We start from the raw sequence: 19005 nt of genomic DNA on the forward strand, positions 1-19005 counted from the left end.
ACATCAGAAATAAATGATCGGGTTATTAAGTCACGCTGCTGTATAAGTTTATTTATTTTGATGTGAAAGTACAATAGTATGTCAAATGTTAAAAAAAATCTAGTCTCTACTATTTGAACAACGTATGCTGGCCGTATTTAAAGTAAAATAATGGAAAAAGTAACAGTAAGGCTGATATATATATATATATATTTATAACATTCGATAAATGGCAATATTATAAATAAAATTAACAATTAGAAAAACCGACTGCAATATGTTTGTAAATTGAAAGTTAATATTCTCTTAGAAAATATGAGTATAATTATTAGCATTAACGATATATGATATACGTTGTATAAATAATAGATAACAATAAAATGCTCATTGCATATAGATACAATATCGTGGAAGAAGTTTATGGAGGCACATTGTTACGTCAAATATAATTCTATAAAAAATATAATTCAGTTCTTTTTGTTGAGGCACTGCACTGAACATCTGAAATGTTTTAGTAGCTAATTAAGTTCATTAAGTTTCTTCGGGAATGACATACCTTTTTCTATGATCTGAGGATTGACAAAAAAAAATATTGTATCAAAAATTAACGCTTCATTTTATCGAGTATCGGAACAACCATGTCAAAGGATGGACGTTTTCCCGGATCTTCGTTCATACAAATTCTAATGAGTTTAGCAAGATGCGGTGAGATTCCTGGAGGTATACTAACACGTAAATCTTCCAAAGCGATCTATAATTAATTAAATTGGATATATAATTAGTAGATAAAAAATTATGTTATATTTACGACGTCTAAGTGTTAAACCAACTTTCATGCCACACTCCATCGGCGAAAGATCTGCAAACGGAACTTCTCTGGTCGCAAGTTCCCATAACAAAACCGCGAAACTCCACATATCGCTAGCTTCCAGATTTATATCAGCCGGACGTTTGCTTAAGGCTTCTGGAGACATCCATGCTGGTTCGTAAATTCGACCTACTTCTTGGAACGAAAATTTAGAATCTGCCATGTTTACCCGAGCCGTTAAATCTTCGTCAATCTATGAATATGAAATTTTTCCGTCAGCGCATATAAGCGAAGGATATCCAGATCCACGCATACTAATGATGAAAAGAAATATACCATAATATGTTTGCTATTTAATTGGAATCTACATCTGTTTTGTCTTTCGAGACCATGAAGGAATGCCATAGCTCTCGCAACATCGAGCGCTAATCTAAGTGCACGCGCTGTATCAACAACGACACCTGTACCTCCATGTAAAAGCCGATGCAAACTCCCACGCGCCATATATTGCGAAACCGTCGCCAATTGAGGTGGTTGATTAACACAACCGAGAACAGGCAATACATTTGGGTGCGAAAAGATTCGTAATTTAGGAAATTCTTCGTTGAAATCTCTTGAGATTCGTGCCGTACATTCGCGTATGTTCAAGATTTTTGCCACGATATCATTATTTTGCCAACGTCCTCTCCAAGTCTCTCCACTTGGTGTACTGGCTAAATGAGTATGTAAGGATAAATCTGCCATATTTATTCCTTTGTGTCTTGATAGTGTTGCATCTCCTATGTAATTAGACATTAATTATTACTATGTATATTAATCAATATTCATGAACCTATACAACGTTACTCACGACTTCTAGTCTTCAAACCCAACCAGCTTTGATCTTTGAATTGAATCTTTTTCAAATCCTGTCCATATTCTACAGCCAAATCTAAGATTCAAAATTTTATAGTATATTAGTTTTTGATGTTACAGTACACTTAAGTGTGCAGAATAAATGTAAATAATAACATTTTATTCATTATCAAATACCATGTAATCTTTTAGCCAGATGACCTCTTGCTTTGTCTAAAGGGGTATCACCATCTTTATTTGCAATGGATACAAGAGCACCAGCAGCCACTAATTCTTCGGCAACTGCTTGATCACCCCAAAAGCAAGCATAATGAAGAGCAGTATTTCCATGCTCATTTGTTACATTCACATCTGCTCGATTCCTAAGTAACTATAAATCTAGATTTTATTAAATGTCTTAAACGCAAAGTATAATAATCTTCTTCTTACAAATTAATTACACGTGATTTACCAATTGAACAATTTCCTTATGTCCATGAGCAGAAGCAAGATGAAGAGGAGTATCATCTCCTCTGTTTGTAGCATTAATACGTGCTCCTCTACTGACTAGCAACTCTGCCAATTTTAAATGTCCCTCTTTGCAGCACCAGTGGAGTGGACTGAATCCATGATCATCACTATACATAGAATATGAAATAATAAGTGAAGATTGATATTAAGAAAATTCAAACAGAAATACAATATTAACAATTGAATGTAAGGTCATAACAATGATGAAAGCTTAAGAAGCATTGTTGCTAAAGCTTGAGAAGAAGATCAAGCAGTACTGTTCCTAAAAAGGAATGATCTTGTATTTACCCTTGATTCATGTCATGTTCAGTGTCATCCAACCAAACTCGCACTTGCATCGCGTTTCCTTCACGGCACCATTGAAAAATATCTTCCATTTTTTGTCAGTTATTCAGTTATTTAAGAAAATATAGTAATATAACGGGGGAGTGGCAGTGCTCCGTGTTCCAAAACACTGTAGTCGTCATATACTAAATATAACCATATTTCCGAGCTAACAACACTGACACAAAAACTGCACTTCAGTGCATTTCACAGACTGACTGATAGTGATATTTCAATGAAGATTCATAAAACGTTAGAGTACAAGTTTGTCTGTGATATTGTTCAATACTTAATTTGTTACTCTGATTGAACTTTATGCGTGCAATTATGTGTGACCATATATGACGCGTAGAATCGTGTGAAATAGTGTATGTATACTGTCTCACTATCAGGAAGTTACTTCATACAGTGACTGCTTTATACTCCCCACATTTTCAACAGAAAATGTGGAAGACTTTAGTGCCACCATCTATCACAATATGAATCAATGAATACGAATTTATCTTGCTAGACTGAATTACCGACGGTGCCAAATCTACTAGGCCCCTGTAGTGGGCAACTATCTTTTCACAGGGGCTGGCAATGTTTATACTAATGGTAACATAAAAGTGAAATAAAAGTGCATTAAAGATAATGCAGAAATTAACGAAAACCTATAACAGAGATAATATAGAAGAACAAACAACAAATCACAGATCTCGCAGCCAATTCGCTCGTATTATTTGCTATATAATTAATAAATGTACCATAGAAATAATGATGCAGTTATTAATTAGGTATCAAATAATAACGATTGCCCAGGTCTCACCACGAGGAGGTTGCTGCGGGTGGAGACCCACCCTACCTCATCCCATCCACCCTCCATTTATGCAAATTTTTACTTAAATTCAATGAACATCATCCTTTTGGTGCATATTTGCAAAACATTTTTTAATGTTGTGCAAAGGAACAACAAAAGGAGCATTATTTTTATTTACTATATGCCTATCTACTTATCTACTAATATTATTTTTATTACAGATCTGTAATTACTAATATGCAATTGCATATTTATCCTACATACTTATAAATACGAGCGCTCGTAATAATGTAAAAAATTCACTTAAATCTAACATTAAATCTAACATTAAATCTAAGATATATGAAGAATTAGTTGATTTCCTTGTTGTTAGCAGAATATTTCCTGAAATAAACTGAAAAGTATTAAACATAATTTAAGAAAATAATAATAATTAATCGTAAATTTACAACTTGCCTGAAACAAACAGAAAAGGATTAAATACAATTTTCAAAAAAAGTACGGTTTAGAAATTACCACTCGTAAGAATCATTTTCTCTCTTCATCTCGTTTTACTTAACTGAATACACTGAATTCCATTTCTGAACTCTAAATTCTATATTACATTTCTTCCAGTCTATTATCTGATATTATTAATTCACACTTCCTATAAAGATATTTTTCTGCAACAGAAACTCATTAATCGAATTCATACAAAGAAAAAAAAAATATAATAGCTGAAAAGAAGATACATTAGTAACAATAAAATTTCACAAAAATCAAAATAATGGTTAATGAGTCATTTCCAAAATAGAAAACATCAATTAGACAAAATATGAATTAAAAGCAAATTTCGGTACCAAAGTAAAAACAAAAAAGATTTGTAAAAAAAATTGTTATTAAGTAAGTGATTTCAATTAGAAACATTAATTACTTCATTTCATTGCATAATATTTAACATTTGTTCATTTAGTAACGAATAATATATAATCTTTAAATTGAAATAATTATTTTTTACTGCAATATATTCACAACCATGACTCTACTCAACTTTATTACATTATATTATTCAATACACCTTTATAGTGCAAGTTTGATGATATTTATAAAACCAACAAAAAAATCGCGAGTGGACTTTATTTACGAAAATGAATTTGAAATTTATAAAAGTACACTACATTAATTAGCTTTTCCGTAAGCTTGAAACTAAATATCGCGATTAAAAATTAAAATTGAACAACCTTAACAACGATCATCCGCTACTTTTGTTTAAACAAAATACAATCAAAATTAAATAAGCAATTTCAAATGAACAAATATTCCTTGAAATACTTTATCTCCAATCATCATAAAATAAAATGATGTTTCATTTTAAATAAAACTTTGGATAAAGTTCTATTTAAAACTTTGTCCTAATATTTAATATTATTCTGAAAAGATTTAATTCGTATCTTATTTAACAGTATTTCCAACAACCGAACGCTCAAAACTTTAGAAATTAAAAAAAAAAAAGAAAAAGCATAGGGGGACAGGGGAAGCTGAAAAGAAAAGTTCGATTGCCCATAAGAGCAATTCCTAAGCAAACTCTATAAAACAAACCGAAATTATACGCAACACTAGTTTAATAAATGCAAAATAGTAAAATATTTAATAACAATCGCGAATTCATTCGCAACACTAATTTCATTAATTATATAATACAAAAACGTACGCGTGAAGGCTGCTCCATTATGCGCAACGCTAAGCTGAAAAAAAGAAAATAGAAAACGCGAACTCTAACGCAACACTAATTTCATTAATTATATAATACAAAACCGTACGCGTGAAGGCTGCTCCATTATACGCAACGCTAAGCTGAAAAAAAGAAAGTAGAAAACGCGAACTGTAACGCAACACTACTCAAATCTACCGAATTTTGTAAGACGCAACTAATCTAAAAAAGTGGTACAGCCAATCCAAGGCTGTACCTCAGCAGCTGGTCCATAACTGCCTCATGGACCATGGCAGCTCCACTGGTTCGTTTTTGGGCATTTCATCGTATATCGCAACTCTAATGCAAACCGCGAATATTCATTATCGCAACACTAATTATCAGAGAACTCTATACACTAATGCAAAGCAATCGCGTATTTATAAGTCGCAACACTGGGAAACAATCGCGCTAATGTCATTCGCAACGCTATTTTTAACAGACATGCAATTAAAATGCAAAAAAAGGGGATTCCCAAACCGTGTATTTTTTATTCGCAACACTAAAGCAATCAACATTAAAAAGCAAAACTCTAAAAAATCTTAAAGCAATCAACATTACAAAACAAAACTCTGAAAAATCTTAAAGCAATCAACATTGAAAAGTTAAATTCTATTTTGAAGCAATGCAAAAAGGAAACGCGATATTTAAAGTTCGCAACACTAAATTGAACCGTGATCGATATTCATTCGCAACACTAAATTGAAAACGCGATTTGCCCAAAATCATGGGGGTCACGGGCCCCCTCTTGTCCTGAAATTACAAAACTACAACTACAAGCGAGCACAGTGACAAAGTAGTAACGATAATGATTTCCCATCCTTTTTTGCAAAAGGATGCAAAATCATTAGTAGTTCCCCTCTTCAATGACAATTTGTCGGGGCTCTTCGGCATATAGCCTTTTCTTTCTTCGGGCGGTCCACCCACCTGAAACTTATATCTAAAGCTCAAGACTTGTAAATTCGCAACAAAAAAAAAACAATCAACAAAAATGAAAAATCGCGAAACTCTAATTGACACGTGGACGAAAAAGGACTTTATATAAGTCGTTGTTCGTGCACACGTGCCGTGCTCGAGCAGAATTTGTGCGTCTCGTACCTCGCGACCGCGTATGACGACTTAGAAAGTCGCCAAAAATTTGAAAAATTGTACAGATAGAATCGAGCGTGAACGGCATACTCCGTTCGCGTCAATTGTATCGTCAATTCTTCAAATATATTCCAGGTACAGGTTGATCACGCGAAATCGCGCCTACCCGACCAAGAGACTGTGACAACCTGTCCCGGCCCTACCTACTTACGATCTATCACACACACCAGAAGGTATACTACCTACCTACCTAACCCTATATTTAAAAATGGCAAAATCACATTCTCACAAAAATTCATTCCACGATTCTCATACACTCCACCCGGGCGCAAGAGCCTACACTAGGGAGAACGTCCCGGGACGCCTCCGTCACCCGAGTTTCATCTCACATCACACTCTACGGTACGTACCATTTTTCACTGAAATCGTCTGGCATGGCTAGCAATCATTGCGTATAATGATAATTAACAAATTTAATTAACTACTTTCATATAGAATATTTCATAGCAATGGTAATACAGTAATGGTAATAATCATAGTAATATTATAGTAATGGTAATAGTAATGGTAACAATAGTATTTGATTTGTACGTTCATCGTACATCTTGTTGAATCAAATATTATTTCAAATTAAAAGTTAAATGAAAAAGTTATTAAACCGACGCAATCCCACAGCCTAAAAACACACACACCATATGTGGAGATTACGTCGGGCACGATATACTAACACAATGCCAGCCGCTTATTAATTATTATTCTTATGAACTAGGTCATCGTGCCCATTGCCTCTACCCATCCAAGTAGCACCTGGGCACGTGAATGGGCTTTGGCAATAAACACGGAAGGGGTTAAATCTGAAAATCCTGATCTAGAAACATGATTAGTACATAAACATCTAACGGGCTAATATTTTACCATTTTAATAAAAGTGACTCGACTTTGTAAATATAAAGCTCTTTATGCATTAAGAGCAAATACTGAAAGCAATATTGAGCAATTATGACGTAAAAATGCTGCACTACTAATATCAGCTGGCAACGAAGGGTCTCACGCCCCCTAGACTTACGCCAGACGCTACATACCACCCACCCCGCCTGGACGTCGTAACGCCAGGACAGAGTGCACCCCTTCGCTAAGAGCGCTACCCGCCCGTCCAACACGTTGCATCCAACGGTGTCAGATTGACGGACGCCCATAGTATAGACAAAAGGACTGCAGTTTAGAATATGGTAACATATGGAAGTGTTCCGTATTCTAAAACTGCGCCTGCAAAGGCCTAGTAATGCATGGGTATATCTCCCAGAGATGGTGTTCACGGTCTTATGCCGCGGAATCTTTTGCTTATTAACGAATTAATTTTGCTTAATAACAGATTAATTTTCCTTAATAACGGATTAATTTTGCTTAATAACTTGCTTAACAAAAGATTCCCACCGAATACTAGAGTGAGCATCGTCATAATTACTCCCGCGACGGAAATTTTTCGCAACACTAATTTAATAAATGGAAAACTCTAATGAAAAAGAATTTAATGTAAAAATTGAATTTGATACTTTATTGAAACGAAAATGACTCTAATTAAGAATTCTTTGCAATGAAAAGACGAATTTACTATGAAAATTAATATAAAATTAAAACATCCTCGGGTGACTCCCTCCTCAGAGTAAATTTTCAAAAATATGCAAAATGTGTTCAAATAGATCACTCTGAATTGGAAATCTACCCGTCACGAATTGTCTTCTTGCACATAAATTGTTCAATTTTTCATGAACGTGTAAATATAAGTTAAACTTCGCTATAAAATGGATTGAACTTTACTACTCGGAAAAAATTCTCAAATTATATTTGAATTTACAACGTATAAAATGTAATTAAATCAATATATAAGTATCATTAATATGTATATCCAATATACATATTACATTACCAATATTATATCGATTTGAAATAACTAAATCAGATAGTATCTGACTTCTCCGTTAAAGAAAAACTAAATAAAATTGTTTCTGTATTAAAATATTTCATATTCCACGTTTTATTATAACATTTAAAAGCATTCATATATTTATTTCATAAATATTTATTGGAATATGTGGAATAGAAATAATATTTAAACGCGAAGTGCAAGAAGACCTAGCCTGATCTAACTGAAATAAAACACAATAAATGTGTTACTACTCATGAGTATAATCATACCCATGGTCACTATGCTCGCCAAGCACGTATACAACCGGTAACCCGTGTCGATTCGGACTATTCGTCCTACGACATGATTGGGCACCGGAGGAACCATAAAACATGCGACTCACCGTTCGCAGATATACTCTTCTTCCGAGTCAAGTAGGAGGATGTACAGCAAGCAGGTAGGAGGTTGCCTTATACGAGAAAACGGAAGTCGTGAAGAAGGCCATCAGGATATCCAGGAACTCGGCAAAGTAGAAAAATTCATCTGTAACAAAACAAGAACGAATTACGGTTAATTTTGCAAATTATATCAATTTTTGATATAATAAAATTATATATGAATTTAAATTTTATAAAATATTAGCAGTTAAAAGGAACTTTCAATTATTAAATGTTGAAATTGTAAATGATTCTATTTGAATTAAAATTAATTGAATAAAGTAATAAGATACTTACACTCTTTCCTTATGGAGCATCGCCCAAGACTCCTCTTCAGTGATGCCCGCGACTCTAATACGCGATATATCGAGCAATTAGAAAAAAAAAATTAAAAATAAAAGTAAAGACTAGTAACGCGACCGTCAATAATTTTCGGCGTACAATAATTGTAGACTCTACTTTCGCGATGGAAAAAGAAAAATCAGAGCCACGTTGCTCTAGAAAATATTTTATGATACGCAGCAAACACTGACTCTACTTTCGCGTGATTCTTAATTGTACAAACGCAACTCTATTCAGGGCCAGTTCACCCTTGACAAAAATAAAAACATTGAAAGTACGTACAAACACTGACTCTACCGACCGCTTTGCGCGCGGCCACAACAATTCCTGAAAGAAAAGATTAGTGGGGAGGTTTGGGATGGGTGGAAATATATAAATAAACATTCTTCCTATTGAACGTTCGTTAAGGAAATACTGGCGACTAATCGCCTGTAAATGAAAATATCAGTGTTCGTGAAACATCTTCAACGAACACGAATATTATTAAAGTAGAATATTGATCCTAGTTAATACCGTAATAATGAAATATTTTAAATAATTGTAAATAATCATTTCAATGAATATTACAGAGATAGAAAATCATTGTTTAATAAATCTACTAGACTCTTTTATTAAAGCAGAGGATTTTCGTTGTTAGAGTTGTAAGCATATTAATTTATAAATTATCCAAATTCTTTTCAATAACAACGCAACGAATGATGCATAAACAACATGTGATTTAATAACGTATTTTCTATTTAATTTAAACCTGCACCGAAAACTGTATATTATAATATAATTTTTATGATTTAACAAAAATAGATTGTTTAAAATAATAGAAATATAACTAAATAATTGAAGAAGAGAAGCAAATATCTACAGTAGAATACAAATTGTTTCAATTATGTTCTAATTTAAAACACATATATTAAATTACTAATCGAAATTATTTAATAAAATGAAAAATTAATTATTCTTTTTCTATTAATTGATCAAAAAGCAAAAATTTCTCTAATCTTTTCTTTCTTGACCTTGATACCAAATAATTATTAAAAATCCTTACAATTAACAACAACTCAATAATAAAAAAAATGTAATAACCAATATTAATAATTAATTACAATAAATCAAAATGTTACCAATTCTTTACGAAATTGTATTTCAAACCAATCTCTCATGGCGTCTTTTTAATATCAACCAAATATCTGTAACAAATAAGAAATACAAATTTATATAAATAAAATTTAATCAACAGCAATAAAATTATTATTAACAAACGATCAAAGTCTATAATTTATGCAAAATATCTCATCAGTAGGTATACTATGCGTACCCATGTAACTACTAATTATACGGGACGATGTACTCAACACGTCTTATCATCTCGACGTTCGCGAGAGAAATGGTGCAACCTCCCTCCCCACGGAACACCGGCCGGTGCCGAGCGATAACCGAACGATGCCGATTGGTACCGAAGCAAGTAGACAAACCGTTCTCGTGATATTACGATGCTCATTAAACTATAGAAATCAATTTTCACAATTCAAAGCAATAAATTATGGGAAAAGTACCAAAAACATAAGAAAATTCATGAATGTTGAAGAAATTAATGATATGAAAGGAAAATAACTAAACTAATGATCTTACAATCTCAATTGGAATTCGTGACAAGAGTGAAAAATTTCATCTCACGTATTTGTGAAGACTTTGTACAATTGATGCCAGAAATCATGCATCTGGACTTCTCTTCGACTTTTCCTTCTGTTTTTCGTATTTTTAATACAACAAATACAATATAATATAATATTCTAATACTTTTTAATTATACTTGTCACAACGCGTGCACTCGCGACGAAGCGTCAAACGGAAGTGACGTAGTGAGTCAAACTTGCGCACAGCGTCGATACCGACGACTCTGATTGGTCGAAATGAGAGGAAGACAACTCTGATTGGTCAAAATGGAGGAAGACGACTGTGATTGGTCGAAATGGGATAGACAACCACCGCCATTAATGCAAAACAGGAAATTGCCTACTTCAAGGCTTTAATATTATCGAAAACGTTCACATAATAAATACCAAAGAAAATATATTTTTTTAGCAACACCTATCTCGATTTACCTATTATTTATTCGTAATTATATAATAAATAAAGAGAAATATTACTTTAATAACCGTATCCTATGTAGTAATTCTACTAAAAAATATTTAATAAAGTAGATAACCTTAGTGAAATTGAAAAAGCTAAATCATTTTTCAGAATTTAAAAGCATAAATTATGAAAACGGAGTAAGGAATTGTCAATATAAAGAAGAATAATTAAGATAATACTACGTCAATTTGAATCTGAATTCGCAAGAATAAAAAATCTCACCTCACGTATTTCTGAAGACAATGTAGAATTGATGTCAGAAGTTGTGCATCTGGATTTCTCTGCAACTTTTCCTTCTTTTTTTGATACTTTTTATACCAGAAATACAATTTAATATAATATTTTAACACGATTTAATTTCTCCGGTTAGAAGCACGTGCACTCAGGACGAAGTATCGAAGAGAAATAACGTATTGTGTAGCAGCCAATAACGACGATTCTGATTGGTCGACATTGGATGGCAAATAACTGCTATTGGTGGAAATTTAAAATTGTGTCATTCAAAACTGTAATACTTAAATAACCATTAAAATAATAAATACCAAAGAAAAAACTGAATAATATATTGTTTTAAGTTTCTTACAATAACCATCTAAAAATTCGTGGGTTCTTGTACATGCTGAAATTAATATTATTATACATGTTAATTTGGATATCTTTTACAGCTTTCTACTCTTTTGCAATGCTGGGATGTAATATCATTTTCAATCGATGTAGCATGATGTAACAGAAAAATGGTAAGAGGTTTACATAGGGTACTTACAGCTAGCATTACTTACATGTTTAACGTTTAATCGTAAAATAAAAATATAAAGAATTATAAGATACATATTACAATTATTTTATAAGATACTATAAATCCTAAAATCCATCGATTTTTCATTAAATAAAGATACTATTTATATTAGATATATTTTAAACAACAAAAAATCGAAGACTCTTACACTAAAAACGTACGAAAACAATAATTTACATGTAACCTGAGCAAAAATTTCATATACTTATCAAATTATAATTAAGTTAATTAAGTTAACACAATTTTTCATTTTTGATCCCGCACAACTACTTTCACCCAGAGTCCACCTTGCGCTCTGATCGTCATCCTAAACTTTGGTCGCACCTCCTTTTTGCCCGGAATGGATTCCAATCGACATTTTCTAAGAATGGCACTAATCATGGATTTCATTTCCAGCATTGCAAATTTATTACCTGAAAAAACATTCATATAACTTTATTGCACGTAACTTATTTTGAAAGGTAGCTTATCTTGAAAAGTAATTTTACCAATGCAATTTCTTGGTCCAGCACTGAAAGGTATATAAGCATACGGATGCCTTTTCTCAGAGTTTTCTGAATTAAAACGTTCTGGTTTAAATGCTTCAGGATCTGAGAAATGATGGGGCAAGCGATGGGTACTGTAAGGTGATATGAATACACCACAGCCCGCTGGAACCACGTGTTTTCCTAAAATATACATTAATAATCATGCAATTAAAATGCGTGTTGTTAACTGTTTACATTGCTAGACAATTCTTGATATAGTGTTCTGCATAATTCTTATTTAAATATGTTATGTCTATATGACCGTTTTCATTAAACATAGTAATCAAGGCGTTAATGTTCAGATCAATAAAGGAAGTCTGGAATATTTTTCCACGTAGATCAGGAATAATAAAAACATACCGATTTTCACGTCTTCGCCGAGTATTCTAGCTATTATCGGTACACTAGGATACAACCGAAGGGATTCCTTGATGCACATCTCTAAGCACCTCATTTCTTTCAGATCTTTCATTGCTGGAAGCCTCGAACTTCCATTAAAAATATTATCCAGTTCTTCTATACATTTCTCCTGCCATTCAGGATGGTTGGCTAAAAGGAAAATTGTCATCGCTGTTGCAGTGCCAACTGAATCCTGTCCAGCCAACATAAACGTGCAACACTCTTCGACGATGTCCTCGTCGGTGAAGCAAGGATTCTTCTCGTTCATTTCAACCATGTACTCGAGCAAAGATGTCCTCTTGATATTCTTCGTTTCGTTCACATTGATATCTTTATTTCGTAGGAGGTCACGATTCTCCTTCATCATTTTGAAGCAAGTATTGAATAGGTCCTTCCGTTGTTTCTCCTCTTGTCTTCCGTGTTTTGTCAGTCGATAGATCCATTCAATTAACAACCAGGGTCTTACCATACGGTACAATAACATGATTTGTCCCCTGGAAAAATATATAATTGATAATCGTAAAATTGTTTGGAAACTTTAACAATTATTATGGTTGTAATTAGAAAAAGCATTGATCAAAGTTGTAAAAATTTTGGCAATTGGAATAATTTATATGGAGCAAATAAATACTAGACAAAAATATTATTCGATTCTCACTTTCTGAAAGGCAGATCATCATCCATGATTAAACCAGACTGTCGACTCGCTCGGTTGATTCCCAAAACAGTTTCTGCAAACAGTTAATAATAATTTCAAATATTACCACCGATTCTCGGTGACGATGTGGACGTAATCCAGAGATCTTCTTACAACAAAAATCTACTAACAGGTATTACGTTGCAAATTTTGAAACATCGGAGAAACAAAAGTTCATTTCAAATGCTAATTAAGATTATTCGGTACTTAACACGTACTTATCACCCGTCTCAGATTCGAATGGATTTCAACTTTATGCTGTGAATAACAAATTTGTCGTGTACTTCTAATAACAAAACAAATATGAACATTATGTTTATCATTCAACAATAAAACTGTATAAATAACGATTTCAGAATGCAGATGTTTCTCCACTTTTTTGTATAGTTATAGCAAATGATATTCTTAAAAGATCAAAATATCATCTTTGTCATTAACATCACAAAGTACCACGTTTCTGATGTAAAAAATGAAAGTGTCTAACGGATAAACGTGACGAAACGTGACCTTATTAATTATTCGTAGTAATTTCAATAAAAGCATTGCAAAAGAGCACTTCGTCGAGCAAAATGTTGACTTTCTTATTCATATGCAAAGTACATTTATATGCATTCTTGAAGATCAAATGAGCTATGAGTGACATCATAGTGTAAACCCATTTCTAATACATGTTTTTTGCAAAAAATTAATTTCTGCTTACCGCTTAAAATATCATACACCGAATCATTGATGAAAGAGGTGATATTGATTTCTTGATTATTCTTATTAAGGAACTGGTTCATCAGATGGTCCGCGCATTCCGCGAAGGTACTCGTAAATCTCTCGAGAATATGAAGATGAAAAGCAGGCTGCAAGAATTTCCGGTGAGTCCTCCAGGTATCCACGTCCCTGGTGATCAAGCCTTTCCCGAGGAAATTGTCGAGTAATTTATAGAAGAATATCTTGCGTGTATGCTTCATGCTGCTGAGGACTATTTGGATGTCTTCCGGTTCGATGAGTATTACGTATGGTAATCCTGTCAGCCATATCCTGACGATGCGACCGTACGTCTGATTTTCGTGCGCCAGTCTATGCAGCACTGAAACATTTCAAATTTCAATTTTATCCAATTTCAAAGAATATTATTACATCAAAAAATTGATTAAACGTATGTTACATAACACCCTTATCCACTCGTCTCTTTAATTTCATAGATCCTGTGACAGAGTAAATGATGTCTTCAGTCATTTTTGATTACTTACAATTATCTTTGAGAACACATCTGGCATTTCCGAGAAAAGGCACAGTTTTCGGTCCGTTTAAACGAGATACAAATATGACTGTTCTGATGTAAGTCCTGAGAATATACAGAATGTAAACACTGGCCAAAATAATGAGGTAAGTCCACACCCCACCTGGTGTCTGGTCCCACTGTCGAACCAAATAATTACTTTGTTAAACACTTAAAACTTCATTGACTTCTGTAATGTCGTAAAATCTTTGAAAAATTGTTAAAAATTATTTCCATGGGTTTTCTAATAGAAATCGATGGAACATTTTTCCAAAACATATTATCCATCGCGTTTGTTATCACGCTTCAGTTAATTATTTTGTGTTCGGATCACGGCTAAAAACAAATTAACTCGTTAGTGTACCTTGTCCACAGTAAAGCACCGCTCTTTCTATCAAGCACCGATAATGTGCGAAAATCTTTAATCAGAAATGAAGATATGCTGATGATAATAAAATTATTTTGATATTCTTGTAAAACAAAGGAGGTTTTAAAATAAAATTCAATTCTACTAGGGTCAGCTCCCCCCCCCCCCCCCCCCAAATCTGTTTAATTAATTATTCAAGTTGTATCCCCAATTAATTGATTCATTGGAACGTGCTATTACTACAGCAACGTGCCAATTGAATAATAATGTTTCACAGTAGAGAACAATGCTTCTGAGTTAAAAATAAATTTCGTTGATTATAAATAACAACACTGATAATTATAATAAATGAGAGTACATCTAATAAAATTTCTTTTCACACATTTTCTTCTTGTTAACGAACATTTCATTTAGAGTGTAGCAAGTGAAAATCACAAGTAGTCACTATATTTTAATTGATATTCGACTGATGTTTCAACCAGGAAGAAACATTGCCACTTACTATTTGTTGGGCTGTAACAACCATATTTAATTAAATGTATGATTTGCTATGGCAAAAACACTGTAAAGCACCGAACAACACTGTGGACCAAAAATTTTTTCGAGCCGTAACATTGAACTCACGCGCACCCATAGAGATTCAAGCTATTTAAACGTTTGCTCCCACCAGATCCTTCTGGACCGCTCAAGATTTGCTCAAAGTCCATAATACAGTAAAACCTGGATAAATTCAACGAAAGAATGCTTGGATAAATGAAACATCGCTATCCCCTCCACTTGGGGGGATCCCCCTAGGCGAACCGAGCCGCTCGACGAGGAAACCGTGTAATATGATCCGACCGTAATATCCGTGTGACTAATACTAATTCAACGATAAAACTTTTTTATTTTTAACTTTTTCTCAATGAAACTGTTACTAATGCATTTGTGAGATTTTTCTGATTAAAATGATACCAAACTCGATATAGGTTGAATTATATTTATAAACAATAGTAATAGAATAAACAGCATAGAATTGAGACCACGACTGAATATAAATGATGTCGGCTGAATACAAAAGATGTGTACGGACACAGAATCGGCATGTTGGCTACAAAGAAAACATGTGTACGGATTCAGAATCGACACCTCGCTTGGATAAATGAAACATTAAATGCCCAGAATCGACTCCTCGCTAGGATAAATGAAACCTTTGAAACCAAAGCCGACACCGCGACTGGTTTGGATTTCGATCTCTCTTGCTTTTCGCCAACTTATAACATCAATTTTAGCAAGTAATTATAATTGAAACTATATCGTGTTTGGTACCACTTTACTCACAAAAATCTCACCAATGCGCTAGTAAAAGTTTCACTCAAAAAAAGTCAAAAATAAAAAAGTTTTTTGATTCAATTAGTATTAGTCACACCGATACGTTTCGGCTCTTTCCTTTGATTTCGGACCTCTCTCTTTCCACCACTGTCTGTCCCTTTCAACGTTCACGCTTGGCTGGTCGTCGCGTGTCATCCGAGCTTCGATACCGTGCTTAGGTAAACGCAACTACTGGGTCCCAATCTTGGTTGAATTTATCCAGGTTTTACTGTACCGTGCTTAGGTAAACGCAACCACTGGGTCCCAATCTTGGTTGAATTTATCCAGGTTTTACTGTATATACTCACAATACATCATATCTTGCACCGCAAGAGTAGCGCAAACCTTTTTATTCCTAATAAACATATTTCTGTTTCATTGACGCATGTATATTTTATCATCTGCTAACGTCGCTGATTCTTCACATTTTCATTGGTTTTCATGCAAAGTGGATGAAAGAACGCTCGGCAAGATTTTTATTAAATACGATGAATGGACTTTTATGCCACCTAAAGAAAACTCGTCGAACGTTTATGAGAAATCATTTATTATCTGTTGACAATGCACACACTTCCAAAAGAAACATTGACATTATGCGTCGAAGAATACATTTGAATTTCACGTTCACCGATTCTAATTGAACTTCAGAACTTTATTTCTGTGTTTAATTTTCAAATATAAATATTAAATAGAAACAACTTTCTGTATTTTTTTGATACCATGTATGGAAGTTTTTTCTTTTAAAAACACTGATTTTATTGCAGTTTTAAATAATGATACTTATTGTATTAACGAAACGTATGTTCTTAACCATCTCACCTTTATCAACACCATAGGAATATCATAGCCCTCAGAGGCACGAAATGGGACAAACACCTCCGTGCTCGCGTTTAAAGTAATCGTTCGACTAAACCCTCGCCGATGGCTAGTAGTAGTTTATATAGGTGTAATGGAGTAAGAGGTGTCTTACCAGAAGTATTAACGAGCAATTCACATACGAATCACGTAACGCCGATGTGTGCAGGCGTGCTTTATAAAATATCTTTCCCGCTCAGCTTCTGGGAGGCGATCACCAAAGATGATGCTTTACGCGCATCCTTCCAGCCAGGGTCGAACCGGGAGAAAAGAACCTCGAAAAAGTTTGTCCAGTGAATAACTTATCGTACGATCTTCGTTAATAATTACTAAACTACATACTTCACGCAAACACGCTTATTTATTGCTACATGGCAAAACAAAAATTTCTTTTCCTTCTTATTATTTTAATTGAATAAGATTTCTTTGTTAACTACATATAATTACTTATGTTCCATTGTTTCTAACAAAACATTGATAATATTATTATGTAAGAAGTTAAAAGCACTGCAAGTATTTTTAGATATTTTTTCTTTGAAATTGAAATCGAGCGAGTTTGGGTGAAATAGAAAAACCTTGAAAGTAAGTTCACAAAAGCCATTACGTTTGTTTACCTTAAAATTCTTTTCCTTTTACAAGCTTTGTCGTATGCAAATCGGCTGTCGAATGCAATTAATTGCTATGTATGTACAATACATTCAATACCAGCCGGCGATCTTGCAATTTAACTTGGAAGCTTGCCAACTATTCTATTGCAATACTATTTTTTCATTTAGTTTATTGCATACGATGTAGCGATTCCTGTAAAAAATCATTCATTTGTTTATTGAATTGATTGAAAGTAATAGTAACACTATTACGTTCAAAATTATTTTTAAACCAATTATTTTATTTTATAATTTTTTTTCTGATGTACACATTTTATTGTTATGTTTCTATGGCTTTTAATTTCGAAATTCAACATTCCCCGGTTTTCTATTAAGCTAATACATCCCTTGGCTTCTAAGTACATTTACTTTATGACATCATATTAGCTGATCATATTATGCCATAGAACATAACACCATGCCGCTCATCATAAGTGCGCGCGCAATTTTTGCACCTGTTATCTCACCTTGGTCCACCAGTAATGTGTAACTTCCATAGGAACCAATAGAATACCTTAATAGATAAACCGAAATTATTTCATCACATGATGAATATTAAATATATATTATAAAATTAATACTTACCAAAATGCCATTATTACAAGTTTGAAATATAAAATGGTTAGCATTACGACGTAAATCCTATAAAATAAGAATTTCATTGACTTACTTTAGAACTTTAGTTATGTTTACATTGCCACTTTACTTACATCTTTTTAATGGATCGTTTAATACTTATTTAACAAACAAAATACAGGATACGTAGTTTGAGAAACGGTTGAGCTCTCTCACCATTTTACAGAGAAAAAGAAATAAAAACGAAAACATACAAACATAGTACCGACTAAGCAGTACCTACAATTTAGTGTTCGTCAGTATTTCGAAATTAGATGGCGCTCACAGTACCATTTGCAGAACACTATGTGATCACAACATTCTAAAGTCAGTGACAAATGTTTCTCCTCATTTTTATTACTACTAACGTGGTAAATGCATTCTAGTGTGATTGCTTAAAGTACACGATTGGCGCAGACTATTTTTCAAGCTCTGAAAAGCTGAAACCATCAACATACATCGAACGTAACCATAATTAAGTTCAGGCTATACAAATGTTTAAATTTTCCATATTATGGATTGTTGAAAACTGCATTGCTATTGTTTGAAATGTATTAAGGATATACAAGGTTTT

At 33.3% G+C, this 19005-nt stretch overlaps 2 protein-coding genes across 4 annotated transcripts; both read right to left on the bottom strand.

The window, feature by feature from the left end:
- Positions 1–554: 554 nt before the first annotated feature.
- On the bottom strand, positions 555–2895 carry Ilk (integrin linked kinase). The gene is made up of 7 exons (XM_034327468.2): positions 2441–2895; positions 2094–2259; positions 1820–2012; positions 1638–1718; positions 1124–1566; positions 810–1040; positions 555–730 (listed from the first exon to the last, which is right to left on the bottom strand). Exons 1-7 carry the CDS (start codon positions 2527–2529, stop codon positions 584–586), a joined length of 1350 nt encoding a protein of 449 aa, XP_034183359.1. The 5' UTR covers positions 2530–2895; the 3' UTR covers positions 555–583.
- Positions 2896–11488: 8593 nt separating this feature from the next.
- On the bottom strand, positions 11489–18665 carry Cyp4aa1 (Probable cytochrome P450 4aa1). Of its 3 annotated transcripts, XM_034327422.2 has the most exons (12): positions 18527–18665; positions 18402–18458; positions 18284–18330; positions 17784–17970; positions 17313–17444; positions 17134–17239; positions 14569–14737; positions 14028–14405; positions 13289–13361; positions 12592–13124; positions 12193–12372; positions 11489–12117 (listed from the first exon to the last, which is right to left on the bottom strand). In XM_034327422.2, exons 6-12 carry the CDS (start codon positions 17146–17148, stop codon positions 11951–11953), a joined length of 1515 nt encoding a protein of 504 aa, XP_034183313.2. In that variant the 5' UTR covers positions 17149–17239; positions 17313–17444; positions 17784–17970; positions 18284–18330; positions 18402–18458; positions 18527–18665; the 3' UTR covers positions 11489–11950. The 3 variants fall into 3 exon arrangements, with proteins under 3 accessions (XP_034183313.2, XP_034183321.2, XP_034183294.2); XM_034327430.2 differs by lacking the exons at positions 17313–17444; positions 17784–17970; positions 18284–18330; positions 18402–18458; positions 18527–18665 and having other exon boundaries at positions 17134–17261; XM_034327403.2 differs by lacking the exons at positions 17134–17239; positions 17313–17444; positions 17784–17970; ... (1 more) ...; positions 18402–18458; positions 18527–18665 and adding an exon at positions 15467–17108.
- Positions 18666–19005: the final 340 nt, after the last annotated feature.

This window comes from Osmia lignaria, chromosome 9 (genome assembly GCF_051020975.1).
Source record: "Osmia lignaria lignaria isolate PbOS001 chromosome 9, iyOsmLign1, whole genome shotgun sequence".
In the NCBI taxonomy this organism is placed as follows: Eukaryota; Metazoa; Arthropoda; class Insecta; order Hymenoptera; family Megachilidae; genus Osmia; species Osmia lignaria.